This window comes from Microcebus murinus, chromosome 5 (genome assembly GCF_040939455.1).
Source record: "Microcebus murinus isolate Inina chromosome 5, M.murinus_Inina_mat1.0, whole genome shotgun sequence".
Classification (NCBI taxonomy): domain Eukaryota; kingdom Metazoa; phylum Chordata; class Mammalia; order Primates; family Cheirogaleidae; genus Microcebus; species Microcebus murinus.
The window spans coordinates 6420816-6443858 of record NC_134108.1 but is presented as its reverse complement, the minus strand read 5'-3'; the positions used below and the strand labels follow the sequence as shown (position 1 = coordinate 6443858).

Sequence of the window (23043 nt, the reverse complement as noted above, 5' to 3'; positions counted from 1 at the left end):
CTTGTAACATACATTAGAATATGTGTTTTATTTCATCATATAATAGAAGTTGTCTCAAGCATCCAGTGAGATCCTGAGAGTTTCACCAGCTCCTGGTGAGGCTGCTGCCCCCGCTGGGAGGAGTGGAGGGGGCTGGAACTCTCTGCTTCCTCTCCAGGGCCTCCTGCCACCACCTGCCTTGGGACCACTGGATCTTGTCATGTGTCATCAGATATAAATTCCCTGACTGATAGGTCCTGTTTATATCACTCACCAAAGAATGCCTGACTCCCCTGCCATCTCTCTGGGCTGACCCCTAGCCCCCATATCCAGCTCTTTCATCCAAAACCCTCCCATATCCTTCAGCTGCCCCAACTCTTGTGACCCCTCCCCATGCTTGGGGAACCCACAGGCAGTCAGCAGTAACTGCCCTGAGCTGCAATCTACCTTTTCAGTGTGTCCCTTCCATTCTTCCGTGACACTGGCTCGTAGCTGAGGACACTACTTCCTTGAAGCTCCCTCAAACATTCTAGCTATGGGGCCCCCGTGCCATCAAGCATTGCTCTGCAGTATCCCCAGTGGAACATTTTTCCTTTTTCTTTCTAAAACCCTCCAGCTTTCCATTTCAAACAGTTAGGCTATGCCACACTGTGCCCCATTTCTTCTTTTGCAGTCAGCTACTGATCACTCTCCCTCTCTCTTCCCACTCCCTTCAAGTCTTCAGTCCCTAGCCCAACATGACTTTCTCCAAGTTGGCTCTGGTGACAATTCCCAAAGATCTCAGTGTGCACATGGTGATCTTCCCTGGAAGTCAGGAACACCCTGACTTCCCACGTGACCTCTACACCTCCAGTCACCTTGTCCTCCCCCCTCCCTCAGACACTCGGCATTCCTGGAGCTCCCCTCAACTGTGCTGTTGCTGATCATGCATCTCTTCCATGACCTCCATTTGAAGTATTTCATTCTTTGGCCAACACCTGTTTTTTTTCAGCTAAACCCTAATACCTAAACTCCCAAAATTCTTTTGGCCCAGTGGGGTCTGTAACCAACTGCTCCCACCAGTTTTCCCTGTGCCTCTCTCAGCTCACTCCTCTGCTTGCCCAGCTGAAATTTCATTGTCAGTCATCACAGTCATTCCCTCAGGTCCACTCTCACCTCCTTTGGTTCTCTCTTGTTTTTGTTTGTTTTCTTTTGTTTTTGAGACAAGACTCTCACTCAGCCATCCTGGCTAGAGGACAGTGGCATCATCATAGCTTAAAGCAACCTCAAACTTCTGGGCTCAAGCCATCCTCCTGCCTCAGCCTCCTGGGTAGCTGAGACCACCGACAGACACCACCATGCCCAGCTAAGTTTTCTAATTTTTGTAGAAACATAAGGCCTCGCTCTTGCTCAGGCTTGTCTTGAACTCTTGACCTTAAGCAATCCTCCCGCCTTGGCCTCCCAGAGTGCTAGGATTACAGGCCCCTGCACCTGGCCTCTCTCTTATTTTTGTCACACTTAGATGGCAAAATCCCAATGCCAATTAATCTGACACCCTGCCTTTCTGCGTCTGTGCCTACACAGTAAAGTGTGACTGAAAAACACGCAGGCTTGTTGATCTCACTCCAGGTTCCTCCATCCCCCAAGCTTATCCCATCCCTACCCTCCTAAACGGCACTTTCAGTATCTTTTCCTTTCCCTGTAAAACTCTTTCCCATCGTCACTCTCAGCCGATGAGCTGTCTTCCTGTTCCACTGAGCAAAGGGAAACAAGCAGTGGGGTGTTTGGGAATGTTCCCTGCCAAACCCTCTGCTCACACTGGACTGACACAATCCGCCTTCCTGACCGCTGCCAGGCTGAGCTGCCCACTCTCCTGTCCAAGGCCAAGACCACATCCAAGACGTTGCTCCTGAATTCTTCCCTCTCTTCTGCATCATCCACGTCCTGACTCCTCTAACTGAGTCATTACCATCGGTACCCAGACATGCTGAAATTTTCCCATTAAAAAGAAAATTGTCTTGATCTTCCCCCAGCTCCCTCGTTTCTTTACTTGCCTTTACAGCTAAGTTCCTCAGAAACAATGAGAAAGTCGTCTATATCTGCAATCTCCTACTCCTCTGCTCCCCGCTCATGTGAAGCCCTTCCAGCAGGTGTCTTCACCCTCACCATCCACGGCCAAGGTCAACAAAGACCTCCAGGCTGCGAAACCTAGTGCTCATCTCACATCCTCATCCTACATGCTGAACGTAGGACATGGTGATCACTCCTTCTCCTAGAAACGCTTTCCTCCTTTGGCTTCTAGTTCAGAACGCTTGCCCGGATTTCTTCCTGCCATACTCCGGCCCTGCCTTATGCAATCTGGTCCCTCTTTGTCCTGCTCAGCACCCCATACCCCGCCCCAGTCATGCTGGCCTCTGGACTACTTTGAACGGACAAGAAACATGGTCACTTCAGGGCTTCTGTGCTGGCTTTGACCTTTCTCTGGAGTCTCCTTTCCCAGAGATCACCACGATGCCTCCCTGGAGACCTTGCAGTCTTTGGTCATGCAGGACCTGCTCTGTGAGACGTCCGGACGTTCACCGATCATCTTATATAAAATCTCACCTCTTTCCCCAGCATTCACTGTCACTCTTTCTGTTTTCATTTTTCTCCATAGCAATGGCAACCATCTAGCATTACATATACTAAATGTGCTATGTGTATATAAAATAGTCTTCCTCAAGTAAAAATGAGCCTGATGGAGATTTCTTTTTCACCTTTCTATCCCTGTAACCTGGATGGTGTATAGCGCAGATGAGGTGCTCAGTAACTATCTGCTGAATGAAAGGGAAAAAAAAATGAAGGAAGGAAGGAAGGAAACTTCAAGAAATCAAGATCAATATTGCACTATATTGCCATAACTAATCAGGGTAATATTAATTTTGATTATAGCTTGATTAAATTTGTAGGAATATGAAAAGTGGCTTGACTTTTATGCAAATCTAAGGAGATGATTACTGTTGGTTTCTCTCCCTACTAATTATATAGTGACTCTAAAGCAAATAGGGAAACAATTTGCAAATATTGGTTCAAGTTAGAAGAGAAGGCTCCATTATCTGAGTAGAAATGTCAGGGTAACGATGAGTGATTCTTGCTTTCAGGAGTCTTTCAGGCTTGCACTGGGGAATAGCCATGAGATAAACGTATGTTGGGAGATTCAGGTATCAATTTTTACCTGCAAGGTAGGACAACTGATTTTGCCTTTCTTTGAATAAACATTTATGCCCACTATTCTGGAAACTCACAATACAAACAAATGAAGAAGGCATATTGTAACATGCTAATTCAAGGATGTAGAAATGATTCTAGTTTATTATCTTCTCCTAGTTAACACCTTCCTGTTTTTAATCTCATATTGGAAACTGGCCATTGCAATTTGCCATATATACGTCAAACAAAAACACACAGACCCAAGACTCATTGGCAAAACGGAGTCACCACATCTCCATTTGCATGTTGTCTGGTTTGAGTTGGCAAAGACAATCTTTGGGAGTAAAAATCAACAACAACAGAGTGTGAGTTAGGTCAACAGCAAGTTGCCTACTACTTAATTATTTTAAGATAATTTGCCATTTAGATTTAATATCCTAACCTAGAGTCTCTAATTCCATATGAGGCTCAAGAGATGCATTTTTAAGCAATCAAAAGTATATGTATGTGTACATGTATATATAATATTAAGTACCCTGAATTATTTACTAGCACATCTATTTAAAGTATATCATGCCTCACTGAGCACAACTGAGCATTTAAATAATTGACTATAAATGGGCCATCCTTTGTATATAAGTCACACGCTCACAACCATGTAGAAAGTGTCTGCCACGAGGTATAGATAACATACAAGGGACACATATCTGGAGCAAAGAGTTTGCACATCCACCCACGGAGAGCAAATCAGGAGTGCCTGTGACTATCAATCCCTCAGGCACAATTCATCTCTGCGTTTATTTGTTTGCTCATCTGCCACTATGCAGTACCTGCTTACTGCTCAAGTCTTGAGATGAAACGCACTGGCAGATAGCAGATGTACCAATTAATAACCTGTCAGGTCTGATGGATAGAAGAGGAAAAAAGTGTCCTCACACATATCTGCAGTGTGGTTTTCTTCCCCATTTCAGGGCGCCGAGGGTCAGGAGACTCACTCTGCCTCCCTGGAGAGAGCCCGAACTGTCTCATTAGCGTCTACGTCTCATGACAGTCTGACGCAGCCTTTGAGATGCTAACTCACCTGCTCTTCTCCCAGAATCCTGAAGTGATGGAGCTCTTTAATCAAGGAGTTGGGACAGCCAGCTGTTAGGAAGAAGAATTAATCACAAAAATGTCATTCTCATTCCGCATGGTAATATGTTCTTACGTACAGTTTGTGACTATCAACCACCAATGCTGTTGTTTGAGAGGACACGCTTCTGTACCTGAAAAACACATGTCTAACCAACCACCAAAGAGTCAAGCTGTCCAAGGAGCTTGTGGCCACCGCCTGGCCTCTAGCTGTCACTTCTCGTGTGACTCTGGTCAGGCCTTTTCTCCTCTTGATTAGGATCTGGCCCTTGCGGAGACTGAGTATCACACAGGTTCTGTCCTTAGAAACATGCCCAGCATGCCACTTGTCCCTAATGTAGAGCCAGGCTCTTGTGAGGCCAGAGTGGGAGAGTTGTGACCACAGGCTCCTAGTTATTTATCATGTCCTGTTTCCTCACCCTCCGGCCCGGGGTTCCGCTCATCCACAGTTAAGAATGGAAATGGGGCAGCTGCACGTCCTGTCTTCATAGGATTCAGCTGTAGTTTAGGACCTGGCTTGGTTTTGCCAAGAGGCTTTGTCAAAACCCATACGGTCCTGAAGTTGAGTTTGGAAAGGGTGTCTTACAGGGCCTGGAGAGAGGGCTGTGGCGTCCCTGGTGTCCACACTTCCCAGGTCTACTCAATGTGAGCCTCCTCAGGCCTCCGCATTTTCTTTTTTCAGTAGTAAAATGAAACAAGTAAACAAATAAATCTTATATATAACTTATATAAATCTTGGCCTAAATGTATATCGGTATATATTTATATATAATAATAATAAAAAATATAACAGTTTATATATATAAATTAAATTTATATATAAAAATAAATTTATATATAAAATACATTTTATATATGTATATATGTATACAGTTCACCCTTGAGAAACACAGTCCACTCATACACAAATTTTCTTCCACCTCTGCCACTCCTGAGACAGCAAGACCAACCCCTCCTCTTCCTCTTCCTCCCCAGCTTACTCAGTGTGAAGATGAGGATGAAGACCTTTATGGTGACCCACTTCCACTTAACAGTAAATATATTTTCTCTTCCTTATGATTTTCTTAACAACATTTTCTTTAATCTAGCTTACTTTATTGTTAGAAAACAGTGTATAATACATACAACATACAAAATATATGTTAATTAACTGTTAATGCCAATGTATGTTAATTAACTGTTAATGTTATCAGTAAGGCCTCCAGTCAACGGCAGGCTATTAGTAGTTGTTAAGTTTTGGGGGAGTCCAAAGTTATATGTGGATTTTCAACTGCGCAGGGCGTCAGTGCATCCAATCCCCACATAGTTCAAGGACTGACCGTGTGTGTGTGTGTGTGTGTGTGTGTGTGTGTGTGTGTGTGCACGTGCACGTAAATTTAGGCCAGTGCATGCTTAGTACTATTTAAAACGTGTTCCACCCTGTCTTTTCCATAGAATTATTCCACAGTATTAGGTTGTAGTCATTTATAGTATTCACTCTGGAAAGAAAATTGATATAAAAACCTGTGTCTTTGAGATAAGCCCATGGATTACATAATCTGCTGATGTTTCTTTCTATTAAGGAAATTGGATTGTATGCAGAACATATCAAAAAATTATGGAGCCATTTCTTACATTGCTCAGCACTGTAAGATAAGAATGGCCAGAAGTGCGACAGGGTTTGTCTAGGGAAGGGTGGGCTGAGGAATGAAATGATGAAACGTGTTTTCACACAGGTGAAGGTATTGTCTTTTGCAAGAGAAATTAGATTTTTGCATTGATCTAGAAGGTAGGATTCACACCAACAGAAAAATGAAATAAATTGCTCTATAAGCTAGTAACTGAGGGTTTTTAAACAGGTGTTAAATGAATACTTATGCAGGATATTTTAGAGAGGAATTTGACTGGGTGCGATAATTAATTTTAATACGTCCACTTGATTGGTCTAAGGGATGCCCAGATAGCTGGTAAAATAGTTCTAGGTGTACCCGTGAGGCTGTTTCTGGAAGAGATCAGCATATGCATCAGTGGACTGAGTGAAGAAGATCTGCCCTCACCAATGTGGGCAGGTGACATCCAATCTATTGAGGGCACTGAGGACAAGAATAGAAAAGGCGAATAGAAAAGGAGAATTTGTGAAGGGCGAATTCTTCTTTTCTTATGGTGCTCAGACAGCCACCCTTTCCTACTCTCAGACATTGGATCTCCTGCTTCTCAGGCCTCCGACTCACACTGAATCATAACACTGGCTCCCTGGTTCTCCAGCTCGCAGATAGCAGATTGTGGGACTTCTCGGCCTCCATAATTGTGTGAGCCAATTCCCCTAATAAGTCTCCTCCTGTGTGTATCCGTGTGTGTCCTATTGGTTCTGTTTCTCTGGAGAACCTTGACTGACACCCTGGGTAGTTCCAATTCTGAAATTCTGCGGTCCTGTAAAATGCCGGGACATAGTTTTAGTCTTTATTACATAACATTTCATACCTTGAGAAAATGGTTCATAAATGTTTACTGAGGTAGTACAAAAGGTTTTTAAAATATGAACAAAAAATTTAACAGAAATATAAACAGGTGATGTCACCACCTGAAAAAAAATGTAGAAAATGAATGAAAATCCTGAGGTAGATGTTTTGGTTGAAAACATAATGGATTAGCTGCCACAGGCACACCTGATACAGCAGAGGAATGAAAGCAAGACCTCTGAAGGGAGAAAATATGCTTGAGCTGAGTGTTTCTTCAACTGGAGGCCACAGAGACTGGCAGGCTGAAGTTTTTTTTGTTTTGTTTTGTTTTGTTTTTTGGAGAAGTTGTTCATTTTGGGGATGCTATTCTGATGATTAGCTAAACAATTAGTAAAAGCATATTCTGGATCATTTGATTGGCTGCAGTTCAGTTAAGAGCTGCTATGCAAATTCAGCCTCATGTCAGTTCTTGGGCTTTCCATCTCTTTGGGAGCAAATCATTATATTTTAGTTTTCTGAGGCGAATGAGAAGAGTAGAAGCAGATCAATTACAAGGATGCATTCCCAGAAAGTGGCTGTCCTACAGTCCGAGGGGAAGAGGCAGAGGGAGGGAAGGTAGCCTGCAGGATCACAGGCAGGCAGAGATGAGAAGAATCTAGGCCAACCCTTCAGGGCCCTGTTTGGAGCCCAAGCAATTGTTCAGTGTCAGTAAAATGACAGAATCTGCCATATTAAATTCATAGAGTTAATCTGTATAATTTGGTTTTGTACCTTTAGCTATAGTTACTTAATTAATTATATGTAATTAATTAAAGTTTTTATTTGGGCTCTCTAGTTGTATAGGCATAAAATGTTTACATCTTGTTAGGGACAGAAAAACAAGAGGTAATGATGGAATGATAGGAGCAGAAAAACAAGTAGGAGGAAACAAAGAAAAACAATGAGAAGGAAATAATTACAGAACAATAACCAGGGAAAACAGTTATTTCAGTCTTAAAAAAATGGGTAATTAGACCATGGAACAGTGACCACCAATCAGAAAATGGAAAAACACCATAAACGGTGACTTTCCCCATCACACGTATAGGAGAAAGGGCTGTCTGGAACATGACCTTTAAGTTATGCCCATGCCTAGAAAAATCCAGACTCCTAAACCCGTGGTATATAGTCATAAGTAATTATAACTGACCTTTACATCAACATATACTAATAGCATATAAAAGGAGGTGTTTTAGAGTTAATTAGGGTTTTCTCCACTAACGGAGACAGACCAAATTTCTCCCTAGGAAATGTATTTTCGCTTTGCATCCTTAAACTTTCCTTGCAATAAAGTCTTCACACACACTCGCTGAGGGTCTGTCATCTCGCTCCATCGCATGGGCCAAGGCTTGCGATTCCTCCAAGCCAGGAGCCCAAGAACTGGGGAAACACTTCAAAGTCCAGCCATGGACAGGACTGTGACAATCTCGGTTTATGTCTCCACATATTTAAGGAATATTATCTTAAAAATAATTTTACTCAGCCTCAGATATTTTAGAGAATCTTTTTTTTTCTTTACAAGTGTTCTATCACTCAAATTTGAGAGAAACGACTTTGACTTATTTTAATTGTGGGTAAAATAAGAAACAAAATTTAAAATTAGCTTATCTTTTGAATTTGTATTCTTGCATTCTCCTAAGATATAAGCAAAAGGATTGATGTCAATGATAGCTCAAATACAAACATCTTTAACAGAAGACTTGATAATTACCCGAAACACCTGGTAGGTGCGGTGAAATGTAATAAACAAGGATAGATATAGCATCTCGCTGGGAGGGAAGAATTGTGATGGGTCAAGCTATTGCGAGAGGATGGTGGAGGGGGACCACCTGTAAACTATTCATCACAGGAACATCGATGTGGGAGATGGGCAGATATAAACTTAAATAACAACACTAGAAATGCAAGACAGGCACACAGAATACATTAGTGTAGTGAGGAAGCAAAAGGTTAGTGGAGGGGGTGTAGGTGGCTGGGAGGAAAAAAAATGGGCCTGGCAAACAAAGACTCTAGTACTCGTTCCAGGTCTGGAGTGGCAGAAACCGTATCCAAGCCTGCCAAGCCCGTGCACGCATCACCTCCCTCCAGAGAAGTTCTTCCACATTCGCTCCCGGTGAGTCCACGTGGGCTCTTAGTGATTCCATATCGCTGGATAAGTGCTCATACTATTTTTCCCCCTTTCTTTTTTTTTTTTTTTTGGTGGTTGATGCCTAAAACCGATATTAAACTCAATAGTTTTCAACTTTCAAGATTCAATCCTTCCGCATTTTGAAAAGTTAAAAAAATGAATAAATAAGCAAACGTCTCCAGAGCTCTGAACTCTAGTTCCTTTCTCTGCAGTGTCTCACAGGTTCCTGGCAGCAACTCTGAGATTATGCATGGAAGTGTTCGGAGATCTATTGGTGCAACATACCAATATTTGCGTGTTCCCTATGCTCTTCTCACTTTTCTTAAGTACAAGGTCCTTCTTAAACTTTTTTTCTGTCCTTTCTAACATGAGAAATACTCTTTGCTTGAGAAAACAAGAAACAGAAATTTGGTAGTGTTTTTGTCTACTGACATTGTTTGACCTTCCTGGTTGAGAGCACCCTCTTCTCTCACTGTCTTTGCCCTCCTTTCTTGTTCTGGACCCAAATTTTAAAACCTATTTTGTTGTCCTTGGTTATTTAAACTAGAATTTCATTTCATTCTGAGTTATCCTGAAGACATGCTCACAGGTCTGTGCTCTTTTATTGTGTTTTTCCCCCGGGCTAATAAACATCCTCACTCATCCCTTGTATGCGTGTTCTAAAAATCTGGGCTCATTGTAAATAAAAATAAACTGCCTGTTTGGTATTAAAAATGAACAAGGCAATTTATTAAAAAACATATGAAGGCAGAATTGAATCTTATTTTTTTTAAGGGATAACTTTGAAATTGAGCCTTTTATTTCAATTAGTATCTGTAATCAACATTTAGTTTCATTCTGTTGCTATATCATAAAGATTATTTCATAATCTAATTGAGAACCACCTCAATGGAACTGCATTGCAAAGCTGTGGATCATTTCCATACAGTCACTGATAGCTACTTTAAGAAAAAATAATACTCCATAACAAAAGAAAACCTTTGAGGGATTAGTTAAACCACAACTTTTTCAGAAAGCTTTTGCTGAATTTCCTTAATAACCATGCTGTAGAGTAGGAAAAACTCATTTGGAAAATATATTCCATTGAGATGCATTAAAAACCACATGAGTCTTCAATCACTATTTTTTCTTTTAATTTCTTTGCAAATCATCATAGGGGTAATTGTGATATCCCTTGGGTTCAATGGGGAACCGTGAGCACCCAGGCTTGGGATAAAAATTGAAATGGATTTCAGCTCTCTGATGTGCTACTGGCACTGGCCACATGACACAAATAATCTGTAATTTGCACATGGCTGCTGTTTGGTGTGAAATGCTTTGAGGATTAATTTCTCTCTTGGCTGTAGCTTAGAATCCTTAATGTAGGCTTGACAATTACAGTTGCCTTCTATTTCCCCCCTAAGTGCAACTTAGCAAAGGAAACCGACTAGTGATGAAATGGCACCAAAAATAAATGATGACTCAATGTGATCAAAGACAATGCAGCAAGACTGAACAACGACCTTTGAGCACGAGCCAATTGGCGTGGGCCACATCTGTAGGCTGGGCCATGGCAGAGAGTGGATTTAACAGGCTCCTTTCCACTCCAGATAAGCCAGGTTGATTGGGGTCTCCATGCACTTTGCTGAAGTAGCCATTTCTGAATTAGCCTGAGAGCCAGGCATTAATAGAATCCATGGAAAATTCACTAAGCTATCTTGACTGAGCAATTGCATTCGAAGTCAGCAGTGGACTTTACATAATCAAATTCAAGGCATTGTCACTTTGATAAATAAAGCCAAGCTTATTTTAATAATTTCTCTGTGCAGATAAGTTTCTATTTATGTCGATAAAGGATTATTTATGCATTCCTTTTCAATAGCCAACACTTGATGAGTCCCAAGATATCCTAAACCACTTAGAAAGAATCTTGAAGATATTCACCTTTCACCTAACAATTTACTTGTAGGTACATACCAGAGAGAAACTCACACAGTCACACAAGGAGATATGTATAAGAATATTTATAGCAACATTTTTTTTTTGTAATAACAGCAACAACAAAAGGAAACAATTGAAATTTCCATCAATGGGAGATGAGACAAAATAATTCAACAAGTATCTCTTGAGCATTCACTCTGTGCCAGGCATTGTTAGGGCACTTGGTTCACATCAGTGAAAAAATGAAAACAGGCAAAAGTCCTTCATCGGAGCTTGCATTCTAAAGCAGAGAGAGACAATGAAAATAAACTAATAAACAGGTAAATTATGTAACATTTCAGAAGGTGATGAGTACCATACAGAAAAGAAAAAAATAGTAGAACAGTATTAGGAGGTTAAGAGCAGGGCCAGCTAATGTTAAATCACGTGTTCAGAATATTTCTTGTTGAGAAAATGACACTGAAGCGAAGACTTTTAGGAAGTGAGCTAATATGAGTTCACTAGAATAAAATGTATCAAAACGGATAAATCTCAAAAACATGAAGTGGAGAAAAAAAGTTGTAATTATTTATGCACAGTGCAATATCATTTATATGAAGTTTAGGGAATCTATTAAATAATAGGGAAATACACAAATGTACTAAGAATATAAAATAATGCATGTAAGTGATAAATACCACTCAGGTGGATACCAAATTCAGGGGAAGGAGAGAGTGGAACAGGACCATTGGGGTTGGGGGTGCTTCGAATCTGTCTCTAAAGTGTATCATAATAATTGTTAAAAATAAAAGCTAGTATTTCTATAACACTTATTGTGGACAAAGCATTCTTCTCAGTGTTTTGCATATAATTCATTTAATCCTCACAGTAATCCTATGAGGTAGGTGCTATTATTATCCCCATTTTACAGATAATGAAACAGAGGCAGAGAAAGATTAAATGGCTTGATGGGGTAATCAAAGCTAGGTAGTATGTACATGGGTATTTATTATGCTATTTTCTATATCTAACTGGATTTTTATAACTTTTTATAAGAAAAAATTCTACATGAAAGCTTTACATTAAAAGATAACCTTGGAAAAAATGAATAAAACTCAATAACTTATATACCTGAGTTTATTTTTATCATGAACACATACAAGCATGAATGTAGTCTGAAAAAGGAATACCTTTGAATACAACCACTACATTAGGTGGCAGAGCTACCTAAGTAGGATAGCATGAAAACTTATAGATTTTGGAGCTTTCAGAATAAGCTGAAAGAAGCCATGGAATGTTATTTATTCAATGTCTCGTTTGTAGATGAGGCAGTTAATACCTGAGAAGCACATAAAGTCTCTTCTAGGAACTCAAAATAGTATGTATTAAGATCAGATGTTTGTGATTTCATAATTTACATCAAAATTCATGCAGATTGGCTATTTCCAAGTTTGTTGTAGCTGCTGTATTAATCCAAATGTCCCTTCTGGGTCAATCCCCAGTGGCTATGGGATGATCTGTCTTCTCATGAGTTATCTGGGAAGAATCAGTCACATTGATAATGACACATAATGGGAAACTTCTCATTTCGCAAGTAATAATAAATATTATTATTGGCAGGAGGTAAATTCCAACCAAATATTCACTTATTCTTCATTGAACAACTTTTCAGTGCATGTCTACTATGCATAGGCCAGGGGTTATAGAGAAAACAGAAAGGAATCAGGCAGGGATTCTGCCTTCCTGGAGGTTGTGGAAGAAATAAGATGCACACCAACAAACCACCCAGATGTGAAAGAGCCAAGTGAGCAGAGAGCAACCAAGGAGTCCTAAAAAAAAAAAAAAAAAAAGGAGGAGGAGGAATGGAATCAAAAGGCTGGAGCGGAGTGTCAGGGAAACCAAGCCACCATTTGGCTGCAGATGAAAATTGAAAGCACCTGCAAACATATCACTTAACTATTGAGGCTGAGAACAGAGACCACCGAGACCTAACTATTTGTTCCAGAAAAATCCTGCCCAGGAAGATAAGCTTGAAAAGCAATAAATAACTTCACTGTTTGCCTCAAGATATTTCCTGCAAATAATTTAACCAGACAGGTTGCTCTTCTGAGCAGCCATCTCTCTTAGCAGGGAAACAGACGACTCAGCTGGGCAATAGCTCTCCTATCAGACAAGAGTTTCCTTATCAGGCCTCCCTCAGGAGCCTTCTCCCATTGCGTCCACCAACCCCAAACTACTCTGCCATGAGTCTGCCAAATTCCAATCAGTGTCCCACTTTGAAAGATCTGCCATGACCTTTTAGCCCGGGGATCCCTCCCCTTTTTGGGACACCCCCATGACTGCCTGCACGGTGGTGTCACTCACTGCTGTAGAGCTAATCAGTGCTGTTCTGCAATGGATTTTCTGTGGTCACTTGGAAGATGTGACACAGAGGGTATGAAGGATAAGGTAGAAAATGCAGTAACAAAAAAAATCAAAAACAACAGTTTTCTCACATCTATGTTATGTCAAAACATTTTAAATATTTTGAATTGTGTGTACCTTCTTGGCACTTTGCCTCTACCTTTGAATCTCATGAAATTCTTCCTTGTTACTGATCTATATTTTGAATGGTTTTGATGATAAATTTCTAGAGTGTGGGAGTTTTCATCACCCAGCATCACTCAGATTACAAGTTTAATTTGGATGCTCAACACATGAGTGACTGTGAGGGTCTCAGAGAGAAGACCGATCCCGGTCCACCATTTCTTTCTCCTGCTGCTCTCTGCAGCTCGTTCTTGGTTGAAACCAGAGAAGGGAAAAGGAGGAAATAATGGAGATGTGATTTTCTGTCCCTTTTAATGTGCTTTTCCATAGATTATGGGGGTTGGTTTATCTGAATGAACATGTCAATGTCTAAGGAGCATGGGGAAAGGGGAGCCTGTGGGATTGTAATCCCCGAGTAGATGCGACCAAAAAGATGACCCAGATTGGATGCATCCTACCAGATAGAGCTGGTTACAGAGGACTTGGTGGGTCAGCTGGCTGCCTAACAATCATGGTGAATGAGGTTTCTTTAGGATAAAAGAATTCTGAGTTCCAAACAATTTATAGACATGTGAGTTTATGGAACACCCCCAGTTTGTAAACTGGAAACCTCTGGTATTTATATTTGTACCCTACACTCTGCCATAGAATGTGTTCTTTAAATTGGACTCTCTTGGAACACATTCACATACTACTAAGTTTGGGACAATAAATCCTGTCCAAAACAATTATTAAGTAGAAATCATTAGACTTTAGGAATCAACAGCGTTCCTTAGTTCCTCACATTGACATCATTCCTTCAAGATGAGGTGGAGAGGGGTGAGGGGATAAAGTGGAATGGGGAAGGAGACAGAAGAGTTTATGTTTTTATGGGTACTTAGTGATATTTAGTGGTTTTGATTTTTTTGTATTTTAAATTTATTTCCATAATTTCCCTTGTTACTTTAGTGCTATGCATTTTGTTTCTTTTATTCATCTTAGTGTGGGCATAATTGCTTTCATTACTGGAAGGCATATTTCAAATTCTTAAAAAAATCCAATAATTTTGCACAAGCACTGTAAGTATTGCTGCTTAGATTCATCACTGCTTATATAGAGCTCAGATATTTAGGGTTTGTATGCTGGTGTGAGATACACTTGAAAGAGATTAGATAAATAAAATAAAACCAGAAAACCAATTTAAAGGACAAATAACAGTTTCTATGATGGGTAAGGAAAAAAAAAACCATATAGTGTTGTCTATATTGTTAATTACACTATGGTTTACCCAGATCTTTGCATTTTCCCATATGAAAATTAATGATCATCCTTTATTTTAATTAACCAAAATGACTAATCTGAGTAATTCTCATCTGCCAGAGAGTTACATCAAGGATTCCAAATTTGCTATTCACATTTTGAAGTGCAGCATTCACGAGCACTCAAGCAGGCACCTTTGAAACCCAGGGTTCTCAAGGTCCTGGGAAGGGACTTAACAAGTTTCCTGTCACCACACGAGCTGCTGGCGCAGACTGAGGTCCTCCAGCCACTCTGTGCTGCTCAGGGAACTGCACCAAAGCCTTAGAATAAGCAACTGCAGAGAGTTCAAAGCCAGCCATTCGTCTTGCATACTTTCACAAGAAATTCGCTTATGTAAGACTATTTGTTTTAAGCAAGCACTTATCAAGTAGGAAATGAGAAGTAATAGATCCTGATACAGTATTTCAAAGCTGCAGATGACCCTAGTAAAAAACTTCCATACATCTGCATTGTCCTTTTAGAAGTTCCTCCATGTACCAACGTTTACTTGAAGAATTTTCATAGGTATAAATAAAGCGATTCTAGTAAGAAAAAAAAATCCAAAAAAACCCCCATCAACTCCTGTCTCAGCCAAGAGGTCATTTTAGTACTTTCACGCTGTTATTTTTGTCTAAGTTCACAAATTATTGGTCTCCACCTGTATTTGCAGTGTTTGCGTTTGGTTATTCGGTGACTATACAACTGTCGATTAACTACCATGTCCTAAAAGTATGAAAGCATAAGGAGTTTTTTTGAGAGAAAAGAGGCTCCTGAAATGTGGAATCTGCAACAGAGACAATGTGTTAAAGTGGAAAACAGTAAGAAAATGACAAACGCGGCCCCAGTCCGAGGCTGCGCCCGTCTGAGGGCTGTGCCTGGGCAGCAGGAAGCAGAGCCTGGTTGACGGACTGCGTGAAAAGCACCCAGCCTGTGCCACCAGCGGCGAGCAAGAGGTAGGACATGGAATTGAGGAAATGAGACGAAAAGGGAATGGTCGTCTGAGAACCAGCGCCAACCCCTGATGTGGATTCAGAAGGCCGGGGTTCTGTTTGAGGACCTCGAGGAGAGGGATGAAAGCCTGGAGGGTGGCGAAGCCATGCCAAGCTGGCGAGTGCCAACATACAGGATTCCTTTTTACGCTCCAGGCTTTATCACTGACTCGGCGGGCTTTCGTATAGATGAAGCTGGTCTATTTTGGAAAACAGGTATCTAACAGCCAGTCTACCAGCAAGAGGCAAGGCTTCGATGCAGCCATCCGCATTCTGTGCAGTGGAAAGGCACATGAGGACTGCCGGTTTAGACACTCTTAGTGACTTTGGATGCATGAAAATCACAACTGACCGGAAAATACATTTCCTTCAACAAGAGGAACTTTTCTGTACATGCCTCATCTTATCATCCAGCCGACCATTAACCATGCTATTCATTAACAGTTATCTCAGCAAGATATAAAGCAAAATCACTCACCCTCCATCTTTTTTACGATTCACTATTTTCCACACTGTAGTCTTTAAGTAGGAAAAGAAAACCAGGAGCATAATTATAGGAGAAGAAATGAACTGTTATCTGGATATACCTAAGGCCACTCAGATTGATGCTTTGAACCAGTATTTATTGCCATGTGCCATTTTATGTATGGTGGATGCAGCAGTGAACAAAACGGAGAAGTCCCTGCTGTCATGACGCTTATATTCCATATGGGGGGACAGACTACAGATGAGCAAGGAAAGAGCAGAATGTCCAAGGCTGGAAAGTGCATGCTGTGAAGAACATCAGAGCAGCAATGGCAAAAGGCAGAGAACTACTCTCTATTTTACAAGGGTGGTTAGGAAAAACCTCTCAAATGAGGTGTCAACTGAAGGAAGTGAGAGAGGACAGGCTCCACTCCCTGTGGCTTATCAGAGAAGAATGTTCTAGGCGAAGGGCCCAGCAAGAATGGGTGCCTGGAGAAGGGAATGTGAGTTGGAAAGTCACAGAGGAGGCAGGGGGGTGTGGGGCAGAGTGGGCAGTGGCAGTAGTCGTGTGGCTGTGTTCAAGGGGTTCTCTTGGCCCTGCCCCACCATGCAGGGCCGTTAGAGCTATTAGTTAGAATTTAGGCTATTGTTATTAATAAGGTAGGAAGGCACTGGAGGGCTTCAAGCATGGGAGTCACCTGATTGGTTTTACTGTTTTAGCCAACGCAATCCAATGCTGTGTTGAAGCAGTCTGCAGTGAGCCCGGGTGGGGGCAAAGAGCCAGCGACAAAGCTATGACCATAGTCCAAGTGAGACATGGTGGTTGCTCCAACTCGGGTGGTAACAGGGAGAAAATGAGAACTGGTTAGAATCTGGATACATTTTGAAGACAGACCTGCAGGATTTGCTGACAGATTGCATGTGGGTGTGAGAGAAAGAGGATAGGCCCAGATGACTGCAAGGTCTAGGCCTGAACACCTGGAAGGCTGGAAATGTCACTGGCTGGGACGGGGAAGGCAGTGGGGAGGGGTAGCAGGTGCTCAGTTTTGAATGTAGGACATTTAAGATGCCTATTGTCCATCCAAGAGCAGAGTGGACAGTTAGATATAGGAGTCTGGAGTTCGAGAGAGGTCCAAGATAAAGAGATGCACATTGAAGAGTTGTCAGAGACTAAGTGAGGTCAGCCAGGGAGAGAGAGGGGAGGCCCGAGGTCTGAACCCTGGGTACCACAGCATATACTGGCTGGGACGGAGTGTAACACAGCCATTAGAATATCATGTTGATGACTACTGAATTATTTGGGCAGGTGGTTATGATATGGTGTTAAGTAAAGACATCAGGTTACAAACTACTGTGCATATGATGATCCTGTTTTAGTGAAACTTGCACATGCACTGGAAGAATAGTGGAAGACCACATGTCACCATACTGATGGTGATTTTCTCTTAGTGGTGGAACTATGAGAAAAGATAGTTCACTTTTATTCTTTTTGCTTACATGCATATGTTTAACTTGCTATTGGTGGTGTTGATATTTATAATAGACAAAGGAAAAAGAAATGACATTATATTAAAAAGGGGGTTTCTACTGAAATCTTTTAGGCTATGCTTAAACAGAGGGATATGCTAGGTATACCTTTCATGTTATGTTTTTTAATTTGAGTTTATTTTGAATGGGCTTGTCCCAGGAGATGCCTGGCTTTCTGACGAGATACTCTATCTTTGAGCTCCTGCAGTCATTCCCATAGCCTGTCGGGTCAGGCTGCTCCCTCTGACTCTCTGTGGCTTGGAGAAGGGCCACACTGTGACCTACACAGGCCTCACTGCCCATCATGGTCACGCATGCTCTTGGCTCTGGCTGGCTGCCATCAGTGGACGGGTAGCCACTCCTTGCCCGGCATGAAGCACAGGGGAGCCGTCTCTACCCTCCTAGGTCTCCCAAACACACTACTACCGTCATCATGTAACTTCTGCACTCACAATACAGCAATTATATTCATCATTCCTCATTGTTAGAACTCATCTCAATAGGGCAGTATGTATCTCCAAAAGTAATTATTTTATGAAGTATGATTATTGTTTTGGTACTTGTTTTGCAACCAGACTCAGTGCCTGGGGTTCAAGCCAGAGCTGGCCTGTGTGTCCCTATCTGCAAATCCTGCAAGTCCCAGGCCTTTCTTCCCATGCAGGGAGCAGTCGTGGGGGAACCTTCTTTGCCACCTGGCCCCAGGCCCACCCCCACCTGAGGAGCTGGCCGTCCCTCCACCCATCACACCAAGGCTCACAGCCTGCTTAGCTAATGGAGGCTCCTTGTCCTGAGACAAGTGTCTTTTGGGTCATCATCTGGTTGATGTGACTGGTGAAGAAAACAAGGACAGATAAATCAGGCCCCAAATTAGATTTTTTTTCTTTTGTTTGTTAGCTTGAACATGTATTATTGATATCAGTCACATTAATGGGCCTGGTGTGGTGGCTCATGCTTATAATCCTAGCACTTTGGGAGGTTGAGGTGGGAGGATAGCTTCAGCCCAGGAGTTTGAGTCCAGCCTGGGCAACATAGCAAGACCCTGTCTTTACAAAAATAATAATAATAAAAATATACCATGGAGTACTATTCAGCTCTAAGAAACAATGGTGATATAGCACATCTTGTATTTTTCTGGTTAGAGCTGGAACCCATACTACTAAGTGAAGTATCCCAAGAATGGAAAAACAAGCACCACATATACTCACCAGAAAACTGGTATTAACTGAGCAGCACCTAAGTGGTCACATAGAACTACAGTAATAGGGTATTGGGCAGGTAGGAGGGGGAGGGTGTATACATACATAATGAGTGAGATCTGCACCATCTGGAGGATGGTCATGCTGGAAGCTCAGACTTGTGGGGGGGCAGGGGAAAAGGGCATTATTTGAAACCTTAAAATTTGTACCCCCATAATATGCTGAAATAAAAAAAAAAAGTTAAAAAATAGCTGGGTGTGGTGGTGTATGCCCATGCCCATAGTCCCAGCTAATGTGGAGGCTGAGATGAGAGGATTTCTTGAGCTCAGTAGTTCGAGGCTGCAGTGAGCAATGATGATGCCACTGTACTCAAGCTTGGGAGACCTCATCTCTAAAACCAAAAAGTCACATTAATCAAATGCGTTCCTAAGATATTATAAAAACAAAACAAAACCCCACACTGGTCACCTTTAGAGGATGCCAGGAAAACAATTCATTATACTAAAAACTGGTTAAAAAAAAATAATCAAGCATTTAACCTGCCTAGACTGCATGACTTGTAGGTCAGAATATACAAATACAAATAGTGGATGGAAGAAAATTACTTTCAATAGAAGTATTCCAGCGAATAAATTAAAAAGGAGTGGTAGAATTGTTGGAATATAAAAATGTATGAACCGAGAAAAAATTAAAGATGTGGACAATAATTATCAATGGCTATTGGCAAAGGACATTATGTGACTCCTAACAGAAGTTCATAATACTATTTTGAAGATTCCTATAAAAATTAAATCCCTCCCACAGATCAAACCTTTGGCTAGAACTACTACTAATAATATAAAGGAGACACAGGGAACGAAGATTGCCTTAGACCTGTGGTTGTCAGCTGTGGTCCCTGAGTCAGCAGCATGGCCATCAGCTGGCACTTGTTAGAAATGCAACTTCCCAAGCCGCAGCCACACCCACAGAATCAGAAGCTAAGGTGAGGCCCAGAGATCCGCCTTTCAACCAGCCCTCTCGATGGCATGAAACGCACCTAACGTTGAGAACCACCTCCTTATACAACCCTCACAGGGGTACAGCCAAATTCAAAATGTGGGTGCCTCTCTAGGGCAAACTGACCTACATTCTTCAACAAATACACCACAAGAATTTAAAAAGAGAGAGAGAGAGACTTAAGAGACACATTAAGCATGTTACTAAATGCAATGTATAAACTTTCTTCAGCTCCTTATTTGAAAAAGAGAAAGACGTCCACTGTTAAAAATTGTGATACAATAAGCAAAATTTAAACAATGACTTAGTATTTGAATATAACGAGGAATTACAATTTATATTTTTGGTGTGATAAAGATATTGTGGTTCTATATAGTAAATAAGTACTTATCATTTCATAGCTCTAAATGAGATCTCTGGGATTTGCTTCAAAATAATCCAGTGAGTGAGGTATGGTGGAAACAAGATTGGCCATTCAACTGGTGAGCGTGGTAGCTGGTTGGTGTGTATGTGGAGGTTCACTGTTTGCTTTCTATGATGGAAAACTTCCATAATGGAAGAGACTTTAAAAGAAGAATGGAGAAGGAAGATGCACATAATGGATCCTTCGATGTGGGATCAGTCTGGCATCTTCCTCAAGCCTTGCAGATCATTCCTTTTCTAGGTCTGCCTGGTGTGTGCAGGGCTGGGTGCTCAGGGCTCCCACGCTTTGCAGAGAGTCTTCCATCTTGCCAACCATGAGGAGGCTCCAGACCTCTGCAACCAGAACTCATCCTTCAGTGCACTGAGCCTCCTGTGCTGATTCCTTTATTTCCCTTCCTGTAGCTATAGACCTACTGCAAACTCTATCTACCTCGATGTTTAAGCTGCTCTCAGGAACTCCAGGGTACAGGTAAATTTCAGGGGGATGTGAAGTGAAAGATGGGAGGGGCCGCATTAGAAACATCTACAGGGTACACAGGCTTCTAGGACTCGGGCACTTGATGCTGCCCTGCTGGTGGGGAGGTGGTGACGGGGCTTGGATGGTGGCGGGGAGGGCCGTGGGGACTGAAAAGACCCCCGCCCAAACTTACGAGGTTCGGGTAGGGATGGAGGAGGGGCCTAACAGTCACATGTGTTTATTTGCTGTTTTATCAATATTTACTGCTCAAAGAGACGAGAACACATGTCATTGAAACAGTCCGCGCACTGTTGGATGAAACAGCATCCTTTGGGGAGCTGTGTCCATTTTACCCAACGTCGGGTAAAATGGAAATAGTCTAACCTGGAGAAGACTGTGTTTGCACACTATCATTAATTTTATAATAGGGATAAATGAAACTGATGTAAGTGTCATGAGTACAGGAGTCAAGTTCGGAGCTGCTGTCTTGCTTACTGCAGGCTGGGAGCTGCACAGTCACACCCATGTGGGTGACCACAGCACAGGCCTGGCACTGGGGAAGACCACACAACCTCCTGTAGGCCAGTGACGGACTGCCAACCAACAGCTTGCCTGCTGGATGCCCTGCTTCAACACACACACACAATTCCGTAAGCTATGGAAAACCACAAACCAAAACAGACTCATGGTTCACTGGTTAATTCTGTGATGATAAACTATATAGTGTTACAGAAAACCTGAAACTTCTTCTGTTTGACTCTCATCTCTTACTTTTTTTTTTTTGGTGATATGATATCACTGTGAGCATATAGGGCTTAGGTTACATATAGTTCCTTCGTATCCTTTTTAACATTTTCAGGACAAATGAAAATAATATTTATACAGATATATGACTGGGTAGTTGTTAGGACAAATGGTGTTATGCTTTACTGAAAACAGTATGTATAAGAAAAAAAACCCGTCTTAGGACAAGAAATTAAGAAGAAATTGGGTTAGATAATGGTATTATCAGGGTATAGCAAGAAATCATATGTATTTTTCTTAGAAGTGTTGGTGTCAGGTTGTCATTTCCAGAGAATTTTTTTCCTTATTTAGGAGAATTTCAGAAAGCATTTATTAGTTACAATTCTCTACCTTTTTATTTTTTTTTATAAAGAAGTGTTTTCTAAAATTAATATAGCACTTTTTTTCATGGCTATTGTAAATTATTTAAATATTTGAAAAAAGTAGAAATTAGCAATTCTACTACCCAGAGATAATCTTCAATTTTTTTTGTAAATCATCTCTTAGATACCTCTCTCATTGTATGCACACACACAAACTCACATGCAAGTTTAATATTAGGCATCATACTATGCATGAAATTCTGTAACTTGATTTTCCCACCTAATAGTATGAATGGGCAATGAAACAGACAGGTATCATCATTTTCAATGGCTGCTGGCTTGCCTTGCGATCCTAGGGCAGTCTCCTTCAACCAAACCCTGGTGATCATGTTGGTGTCAGCGAGTCACCTCTGAATGCATATTCACAAACCATTTAGGTGATCTAAACGGGACACATTCTCCAAAGTGCAGCTCCAGCTGGGTTAAAGTATTACTCCATTTAACATCTTGATGCCTCCTGCTAAAACACCCTTCAGAATCTGTTTATAAGCTTACACCTCCAAAGAGGACCCTTTCTTCCACCTCCCCAGAGTATTAGAGCCATTTCCCTCCTCCCTCCTCAGTCATATGTGCATGCCTCTCTTCTTCCTTCCTGAGAGGAAGCTCTGCAGCACTCAACTCTGGGAGTAATGAGAACAGTTTTTGCATTTCACCTTAATCAGATTAAATTAGGACAGGTGGCAACCTTGCAGGCAACATAATTATGAAAAATGTCTGTGCTCAATACAGGCTTGTCCTTCCAGCTTCCCAATCAAATAGGACACCAGAGCCCAACCTTTCTACTTTTGGCTGGTGACTCACACAGCAGTTACCCACATACTCACTCTGGATATAATGGTGCTGCAAAATCTGAAATTAAATATAGTCTAAAGAGCTATGAAAATCTATTTTGTAAGATTAGCTGATTTAATATAATAATTTCTCTGATATTATAATCTTTACATGCCAAATTGTGTATTTGTGGGAACTCAAAAAAGCTGGCCGGTTATTAGAAGAAAATCTTTTAGAACATCCCCTTACACGTCGCCATCCACAGGTACGAAGAAATAACGTTGAGGATTCCCTGGTTATACTGTGAGAGAGCAGCTGTCTTATCCAACAGAAAATGTGCAATGAATATCCGTTTAAATAGATTTGAAACAAGCTGAAGCTGGACACAAAATCCTATTCTACATTAGGGGGCTTCTACACCCAGCTTCATTTAGGATATTGCTTCTCAGAAGATATCCTAAGCATCG

At 41.4% G+C, this 23043-nt stretch overlaps 1 protein-coding gene across 3 annotated transcripts in view; it reads right to left on the bottom strand.

The window, feature by feature from the left end:
- PRKN (parkin RBR E3 ubiquitin protein ligase) overlaps window positions 1-23043 on the bottom strand; it is a 1194517-nt gene that overhangs the window by 179355 nt on the left and 992119 nt on the right. For all 3 annotated transcript variants that reach the window (XM_076002808.1, XM_076002810.1, XM_076002809.1), the window contains exon 8: window positions 4229-4290. In XM_076002808.1, the coding sequence (XP_075858923.1) occupies window positions 4229-4290 (62 nt within the window). The remainder of the gene's footprint in view (window positions 1-4228; window positions 4291-23043) is intronic.